This window comes from Ixodes scapularis, unplaced genomic scaffold (assembly GCF_016920785.2).
Source record: "Ixodes scapularis isolate PalLabHiFi unplaced genomic scaffold, ASM1692078v2 PGA_scaffold4__175_contigs__length_147842914, whole genome shotgun sequence".
Taxonomy (NCBI): domain Eukaryota; kingdom Metazoa; phylum Arthropoda; class Arachnida; order Ixodida; family Ixodidae; genus Ixodes; species Ixodes scapularis.
In genome coordinates, this window is record NW_024609879.1 from 66992466 (window position 1) to 67001942 (window position 9477).

At 41.1% G+C, this 9477-nt stretch overlaps 1 protein-coding gene across 1 annotated transcript; it reads right to left on the reverse strand.

The window, feature by feature from the left end:
- Positions 1–5225: 5225 nt before the first annotated feature.
- On the reverse strand, positions 5226–8760 carry LOC120844739. The gene is made up of 2 exons (XM_042293221.1): positions 8477–8760; positions 5226–6157 (listed from the first exon to the last, which is right to left on the reverse strand). The coding sequence occupies exons 1-2, from the start codon at positions 8495–8497 to the stop codon at positions 5675–5677; spliced, it is 504 nt and encodes a 167-aa protein (XP_042149155.1). The 5' UTR covers positions 8498–8760; the 3' UTR covers positions 5226–5674.
- Between the last annotated feature and the right edge of the window lie 717 nt (positions 8761–9477).

Consider the following 9477-nt stretch of genomic DNA (forward strand, 5'->3'; position numbering starts at 1 on the left):
TAATGTCTTTGCGCCCACGGATGCAACATTGGTAATGAGTTTGGGATCTGTCGCACAAAGAAGCATTCGATTGGGAACGTGTATTTAATTGAAGTCAAAAAAGTTCAGAGTATGAGTGCCATAAAGACTATGTTCCAAGTTCCTCTAGGCTCCAAGTCTTTTTCACACACCTCTTGATAATGCGAGATGATGGCAGCTACTGTGTTTTGCAACAGGACTCTATCATCTCCGAGGCCAAGATGAAAACACTCCAGTTCAAAGAAACCTCGTAAAAAAAAAAAAAGCAGAACCTTCCACTAGGCCTGCTCCATGAATGGGACCAGCGACGGCTACGGCCCTTCAGCCTCCCAGACCAGCAGCGAGCCTTCCTTCTTCAACCCGTTCGCTGTCAAACTACCGGAGAAGTTAGATTTTTGGAAGCCGAGCGACTGGAAGCGATGGATTACCCATTGGGAATGCTACCAGATCACTTCTAAACTCCATCTCCAAAACGCTTTGAAGCATTAAATAAAGACATTTCTGTACGCCATGGGTAAAGAAGCGGAAGATGTTTTCACGTCGCTCAACCTGTCAGAAGCAGAATTGAACGACTACTGCATAGGACAGGCTCGCAGAAGCGTATAAGTTTTGCGAATGTCGAAAGCTTACATGCGAGAAAGAAACAAAACAAAAGACGGCCAGAAACATCTCTAGTAAGAAAAAAAAAAAAAAACAAAAAAACAACGTAAACACAGAATGAGTGTATTGAACTCAAGATGTGCTAAAAGAAAACTCAAACAGAAGAACACAGGGGGAAGAAACAAACTCGTGCACATTAGAAGACAGTCTTGGCATAAGCTTACATGCACAGGCACAATAAACAAAGGGGTGGCTACAATGTCCACGATAAGTAGAAAAAAAAAAAGACACACACGCAAACAGTGCACAGATTGAAGGAAGTGTCCACCAAGAAAGTAAATATGATAACAGCGGGATCAAAGGACAAGCTCACATTAGAGGAGAAGTTGCACATGGGCTTACATGCAGAACATAAAAAAATCAGTGTGAGCTACAAACATGCTTAGCAGGCACGAAATAATAATAATAAAAGATTTCAATACAGGAACAATGCTAGAATAAGTGCCATCCCAAACACAAGAAAGAAAGCAAAGAAGATAAGAATGACAACAGGGAGGAAATGGCTACTGACGTCACTGAGGCACTAAAACACTAATTAGTAATTCCTCCTGCGAAGCGCTGCCATTGATTTGCTGCCAAATTCTCTGTTCTCAGTTGCCCTAGCTGCAGCCTTGCGACTTTTTTCACGAAGGAAAAGTTGCAGCCGTGCATGGCGGAGGCGCCTGATCAGTTTAGTTTTGATGTCATGGCACTCGCGCAGCTGAACACACTGGCATTTCGCGGCCATCCTTGCTGACAAGCTGTCCAGGATACCTTGTGCGCGGACTAAGTTGTGCATGAGACTCCCGAAACACGCTTACGCACCTTGCAAACAGTGTGCTTGCAGCCTCAGAAGGCATGAGACTCCCGAAATACGCTTTCGCACCTTGCAAACAGTGTGCTTGCAGCCTCAGAGGGGCATTTCAGCACATTGGGGACATAGTTCTTGAGCCCAAGGAGGCTATGTGCAGGCGTTGTGGTCACCTGAACTGCTGCAGCACAGATGTCGCACGTTACATTGTTCTCAATCACTGTGTGCACAACAGACCCCACAGTAATAATAATAATAATAATAATAATAATAACTTTATTCATCACCACAGATACATGTGGTGAATGGGAGGCCAGAGAAAAAGCTGCATGAACGCAGCTTGACGAAGCTCCGGACCCCCCATTCAGCAGCTGCGACACGACACATAAATGTATTTACAATGAACATTTAATTTTTTGTGCATTTATATATGATCATAAGTAACACATGTACGATCAAGATTGAAGAAAAAACAATTCGAGGATATTATTCTTCGAAAGCTGAATAACATCTATATTCCGAATAAAATAATCATTTAATAACATAGGTAACGTGTAGCTCATTTTCTGCTTACCATAATTGGTTCTACATTTCGGAATCTGCCAAGGCTGGCGATGTCTAGATGAGTAATAGTAACTTTTTTCTTTTAAATCAGCGAGTTAAAAAATTATATCGTTACGTCCATGTGCCGCATACTTATACGAGAGTGTCAGTCGATAATCATGCATTTGATGTATGTTAAGAATTTTGTAAATTTTAAACAATGGTTGTGTTGGATGTATGTAAGGAACGTTGGCAATTATTCTTACGACCTTTTTCTGGAGTAAATGTATCGCATTTAAATTTGACATGGATGTATTGCCCCAGACCAAGTTACAATAGCATAAATGGGAATAGAATAATGAATTGTATAGCACCCTTTTTACACTCGTGGGAAGAACATGTCTATGTTTATTCATAATTCTTACTACCTTTCCAAGTTTAGCACAAAGATATTTAATGTGATCATTCCATAGCAAGGTTTCAGAAAAAATAATTCCAAGCGTTTTTATACTGTGTACAAACTCAATACTTAAAGATCCAAAGTTGAGGGGTGTGGAAAGTCTCTCACCCGAACCACGAGGTCGGAACATGACTGCTTTTGTTTTTGACACATTAATGTTTAAGCAATTTATTTCTGACCATGCCTTCAACTTTAAAAGAAATGCATTGGCTTTATTTCTTAGGCTCTGCTCACAACTGTCTGAAAACAATATGCTAGTGTCATCCGCATAGATGATATATTTGCAGTTTGGATCAATGTTTACTAAGTCATTAATATATAGTATAAAAAGAAGGGGCCCTAAGATACTTCCTTGTGGAACTCCTGACGATATGTTTGAAAGGGTTGATTTTTGGTCATTAATTACCACAAACTGAGAGCGATATTGTAGATATTATTTTATAAGTGCAAGCGGAGGATCTCGAATACCGTAAGCAAAGAGTTTATCGAGCAAAATAGTGTGATTAATGCAATCAAAAGCTTTGCTGAAATCTATAAATATTCCAAGCATCAGTTTCTTTTCTTCGAAGTTTCTAAGTATACATTCTTTCTGAACTAATAATGCTGCTTCTATAGACCGATTTCTCCGGAAGCCAAATTGATAGTCTGTTATAATTAGAGAATGTTTGTCACGAAAATTTGCAATCCGCGAGTGAATTATTTTTTTTAAACCTTTAGAAATATTGGAAGTATAGATATAGGACGACAATTCCCTAATTTGTTTTTGTTTCCAGTTTTAAACAAAGCTATAACTTTCGCAACTTGCATGCTTTGCGGAAAAGTATCCCGAGAGGAATAGACAAAGCTATTCCTCTCGGGATCAGACATGTAGACCTAGTTCGATTTCCTCAGGCTAAACATCACTGCATGCAGTTGGCAGTGCAGTGAGGTCCGCCAAGTCAGTCAGGTAAGACGAAGCATCGTCCAGTTCGTACGAGCCTGATTTAGAAGCCTTGAGGTACTGCGACAGGGTTATCAACTTTAGGGCCATCTTAAACTCCAAGGAGTTGGTATTGGATTGCCCTGTCGCACTACCGAAAACAAGTTTTCCAGGCAGTCTTGGGTGAACCGGGATGTCAAAACAAAAGAAAATGAGTGCTTGTCGATGATCATCTTCTGCAGGTCTAGAACTAACTTCGTTGAGAGCACTACCCTTGCCCGTACCTGCTCGTATGCCCCATCTCCAATTTTTAGCTGGCTAAAAAGCCGCCGAAACTTGGTCAGAAACTCAATTGCGCTTGTATAGCTCGCCACGTTTTGCTTACTGATAGCAAGGACCGAGTACCTGCTGCTCATGAGGTCGAACTACCTGTTCACCTGCTCGAAAAACCAGGCTGTGGTGAGGAAGTCCTGGCTCCTGCCGTGGTTCTCCACCAGGAAGCGAAGGGCAATGGCCAAGGAGTGGCTCAGGACCTGCAGGGCAGCGCTAACCTGCAAACAACATAATTAATGTTTCTTTAGTTTCTTATGTGCATAAAAAGTTTTGTAAAATCAGCTGAGGCTATAAAAAAAAAAAAAACTAAAAAGTTTGTAACCTTCTCCTCAGCAAAACAACTTTGTGCAGACTAACTGAACTTCCATTCAGGTTGTCCACTGGATTGCTTTTCTCGGGCCTCTTATTAATCTTTTCTTAGATGATAGTAATTTTTCCGCATACAGTTCATCCTGGTGAAATATTGTCCTAGGTTCTAAAGCACATTTTGTGGTTGCAATTCTAAGCACAATTAGGAAGTTATAACAATTCCTAATTCATGAAAAACACCTCCTGGCAAAGAAGCTTGGCCAATTTCTTTTTGCCTAGTGGGAATGAAACAGACAGTGAACAGTCTTTGACTGCTGGAGCAGGCTTATTCATCCATATGATAATTGTTGTTGCTTTCCTTAAAGCAAAAACATACAAATACATAAAAAATGCACCTGCCGCAAACAGCAGACACCAGTTTTTACAGGTACTGACTACTCACTTCCTATAAACTGCTGTGGCAAGTAACTATTTCACAAATAATCATGCTACATTGGTTGTTTTGACATAACAAACTGTATTGTTTGTTATGCGGCCAATATTTTAGAAACATTTCTTTCTTTATCGGTGCTTTTCTTTGATAAATACCTGCACTTGGTCTGCACAGTAGTAAAGCAGACTTTACTATCACCTAGATAGCCTACAGGTGCTGAAGGTATCAACTTTAATGTAAGCAGCACTCGCTAACTTTGTTGAAGGTATTTAGGGGAGTGGTGCCCCAGCCGTTTTCCAACATGCCTTATCTTGCAGATTTAGAAAGCCGTATGCTACAGCAGTCACAGTCTTTTATTAATAAAGGGGCCGTGCAACATTGTTTGGACTTCGATCAAATGATTGTGGTAGTTGTTCCTTGTCACGCCTGGATTAAAGAACTAAAATAATTTTTCCACCAAGTAAGTTAAAAAAAAAACAGTCAAACAATCGACGTTTTCGACCGCCTCCAAACCACTCTCAGTTTGTACACTCTCTTCCGAGTCACGTGCGCAGTGAGGTGCAATGGGGATAGAAATGATCTGATTGGGGTTCTCTTCCAGAGCCTCCAGCCCGCGCAGCGTCTGCTTGCAATTGGAATGGAGACCTTGAAGGTTAGTCTAAGTATGGTGGCTTAGGCAATGTAGGGAGGGGGAGAGGTAGGGGGGAGAGAGACAGAGAGAGAAAAGAGCTTTCTTCTCCGTAAGGAAGTTCGACTGACGTGGTGGTTCAACGAGGTGCGGCTCAGGAAGTTCGACTGACGTAGTGGTACAACGAGGTGAGGCTCAAGGGAGGAATAGTTTTTTTTTCACCTCGGACAGATGGTGCCACTAAAACTTAATATGGTACAACTTTGTCGATGATGTGAGGTTTTCGATGCATTTACTCATGTTGAAACGGCAAGCCTAATTAATCCTGAAATTTATATTGAAGATAGTATTCTTCCTGACCACATTTAATCTTATCACGCAGGCGTGGAGTACCTTACCGTATTTATTCGAAAATAAGTCGACCTATTTTCGTGCAATTCCTGCGCGTGTATTTATCTGCAATGCTCAAGAAGAGCCAATCATTGCGATATACGGAAGAGGCCCGGCGAATGACGAGGCACCGATAACGTCGGAAAGCAAAAATGAGACCTATATAGATCGCACTTTTTTTATGACAAACGTTATCTCTGCTTTGCCATTTGCCGTCTCCTTCCATAGTTTTCATGATTGGTCTCCGTGGGTTCTGGCAAAACCACAAGCATAGCATAACAAAGTGTTCGTTTTCCTATAGAATAGCAAAGCAAGACATCTTCATTGCTGTAAATGCTCACCTTCATTTTCTCAAAATGATTTGGGTCTGGAAGCTCAAGCCAAAGTTTAGGGGCCAGTTTGAATGTCAGGTTCTTCTGGAACTCCACCGGCTGGCAAATGGGGTCAAGGGACACAGTGGGGAACGTGAGGTTGTTAGCAGTCACAAAGTCTGCTGGCAGGACGTTTGCCGATCCGCGCACAAGGTGCTCGTTCAAGTTCTTGATCAAGTGGGGAACATCAGCTAAAAGAACAAAGTTGCTCCCCAGGATGTTGCGGGTGCAAGCCAACACTGTTGCACCGCACAATAAGTATCTTGACTTGGGAGGCAGCTTCTTTTCCACAGAAGGAGTTGCCTGCAACAAAAGCATGAACGGGAACTGAAATATCTCAAAAGGCAAAAAAAAATTACATTTAGTCCATGCTATAGCTACTGAGAACGTGACAAATGCTGGGTGTGGCCTATTCTGTTTGTGATTCATTATTGGGCGTGCCTATCGGCTAAGGCTGCACTAAGCTGCAGAGCTATACTCAGGTGCTCGAGACTCGCCCTGCACTTCTCAAGCTGTCAGTGACTATAGTTGTGACAACTCGATGCTTTCTCGTGCCTAGATCAAACCAACGCACTATTAGATCAATCCTTTTTTTTTTTGAAAATGCAAACACTTTATGTCCACTTATGTCTCATTAACATGGGCACCGCAACCTATAGACAAACTCTTTGGGGACCGATCCATACTCATACAATTATGTCTCATTAATATAAACACTTGAGGCCCAAAGTTAGATGGCGGAACCAATGGACTGAAGCATCGCCACCTCCCGATCTCGGGAGCATCAACGATGTCACATACGGCGCTGGCCAATTGTGGCGGTCAGCGATGTTCCGGTCCCGTCATTTCACCGTCCAGTTTAGGACTCCAGTAGTTCGTAGCGTGGACAGTTAGCTTGGGAATGAACTGGGTAAATACGTGCATTTTTGTCTCCTTATTGACGGAGGCCTTTTAAAGACGATCCACAAACACACGTAAAAAGAATTTGCAAAATGCTTTGGTTATACAGTACACATAGAGCTTCAGTATTGTCTGTTCCTGGCTGCCCTTCCTGAGAAAAAGCTAAGACATATGCACTGAACAGTGGTTAGATTTTTGGGAGCTATTCGGCCAAATGGGTCATCTGCACTTCCCTCCTTATTTGCTTCATTGCCATGAATGACAAACCCAAAAAACAGTCATTGTTCATGTCCTTTGCACATAGAAGTAAATGCGAGACACTTCCCTCTATACTTAGAAGAAGTTAAGACAATGTAAGCTGTGAAGCGGAAGCAGCCAAAGATCAGGGCAAGTGTAAAACATAAGCGACTGCTTTTCTGGAACAGAAGGATCATCGATATGCAAACCGGATACATTTTTAGATAAGCAAGTATAGTACCAAAGCATCTGTAGAAATGAAAACAAAATAAATTTTTGCCTCAATATACGCAGCATCTTTTTTGTGTACTTGTTTTTTGTCTATTAAATGTGAGTCTTACTGATTCATCATTATGGACAATATATTATGGGCAATCTCTGTGGGGATTAAAGGTCTCCATAATAATGAGGGGGGGGGGTATCAGTTTTAAGACGGTCTTTCGGTGTCTTCACCACATTAAATATCCCCACGGCCCCTTATCTCAAAAACATTTCAGACACCACTTCATGTGTGCGACTCTGATATTCTTACTTGGTCCAATGGAATAAAGGATATGAACTCTGTCGACACTCTGTTGCCGTCCTTGAATGTAGTACCGACATAGCAATGTCCAGGAGATTGGAAAGTGAGGTGTTAGCACACCATAGCTTTGCATATTTGATGCACAATCCTACACTATCCTACACTAAAGAACTCTTGATATGCTTAGTTCTTTTTTTAATCCTACATGTTTCAAACGGAATAAACAATGTATCGGTGTGCGGTTGTGTAATCATTACAGCAAGGTGCATGGTAAAACCCGAGGTAAACTGTCATACTGCCCTTACTAAATGAATCGCTCATGTGTAGCATAAGCCTGTGTCGACATATCTCAAGGTTATATAGACTTCTCACTGCATAAACATACGCCCAATTTTTCTTTTTTTCTTTTTCTCATATGAAAAGTTACTGACTGGCGCAATTACCTAATGTTGAAACAGATTTTAATAAAATTTGCTTTAAACTTTGGTAAGCCGTAGAACATGTCACGAAAGAACAAAATTTATGCAAAAAGCACAAAATACTGTTACTGACTGCCCATGCATGGCATTACTACTCCACACAAGCAATACAAAGTTTGTAAAAAAACATAACCAAGAGCAGAGTGTCAAAGTCAATTTTTTATCGGTTCGGTTACGGTTCAGGTTCACGGCCTACTGTTCAGTTCCGGAGAGCAAAAATAACGGTTCGAACTGGTTTGAATTGATAAATTCAGAATATATTTTCCGCGTTGTTTTGGCAATAGGCACTATTTCAAGCGTGAAACGAGTAACTCAATAGTCTTTTGCCATTTGTAAAGTCTATTTTTTCAGGTACCAAAATTTAAAAAAAGTTATGTTGTTTAATTTTAACGAAACAGTCAAAGAAAAGCTAGATTACCATACATAACGTCGTGTTTATACGAATCAACATTTATTTGTTTACCTCAGTGACATATATTTTACCTGAATCGAAAGGTTATCCATGTGGTAGGTTGCCTAAAAAGCCGTGATTGGTACAACTTTGCGTCACAGTATTAGAAGCTGAATCTTAGTTGCGCTCTGGAACGTAGGAATTCATTACAGGCATATAATCATGGAATGGGCACCTTCTCGCCATATATATTGTGAAATCTTGTTTATAAAATGCATTTCACGATATATATGATGATGACGCAACTGAGCTAAACTTGGCAGTTTTTGCTAAATGTCACAAAAGTTTGAGGGCAGGCCCTTTTGCCCTTTTTTGTTTGGCAACAATCTTAGTGGCGCCATCTATGGGTAGCCTGGCACACTTCCGGTTCGCGTATATTTCCAAATTTTCTACTCATCATTCTTTCATCGTAAAAGTGAATTACGTCTGACAGTGCTGTAAGTGGCCATTTTCAGAAGATAACGTGTATATTTGATTTCGCAAATACTGCGAAACCCGCCGTCAAGTTCAGAACCAGAGGTTGGTCGCGATTTGCACACTGGCTAGTGTGCACTGGCTTCCTGCCGTCGAAATGCGAGACACCCTGACCGGGAAAGGGGGGGGGGGGGAGGGGTAAGAAGAGGAGGACATCATTTTCACGACTGAAGACGAATGTATTAAAGAAAATTCTTCAACACGCACAACCAGGAATCCTGTGCTGTCCGAAAGCATATTTTACACCTGAAAATTGTATTGCGGCAATTGTAAGGGTAAATACTTTATTAAAGTTGTCTAAGTTAAAAACCTAAAAATTGACTGCAGCGCGCAGGCCCCAATGCATCAAAAGGAACAAAGAAACAGCAAGTCCTTTTCGGCTTATTGTTTCCTGTCGATAGAGCGGCTGCCAAAATTCAGCTGTCCCTCTAAGACCACTAGAAGTTTCTTTTTCTTCTTTTTTTAGGTCTTTTTTTGTACACATTTGTAGTTCTATTTATTGTCGGATCAATTTTAGTCCTTTCAATGTTTTTATTCTCGGGGTCAACTTTCTGAGACA

What these genes read in the sequence shown, in the direction of transcription:
- LOC120844739 (XM_042293221.1), bottom strand. Translation starts at nt 8,497, where the DNA reads ATGGATAACCTTTCGATTCAG. An exon ending in TGGATAACCTTTCGATTCAG is followed by an intron (nt 6,158 to 8,476) that starts GTAAAATATATG and finishes CTTTTGTTGCAG; the next exon opens with GCAACTCCTTCTGTGGAAAA.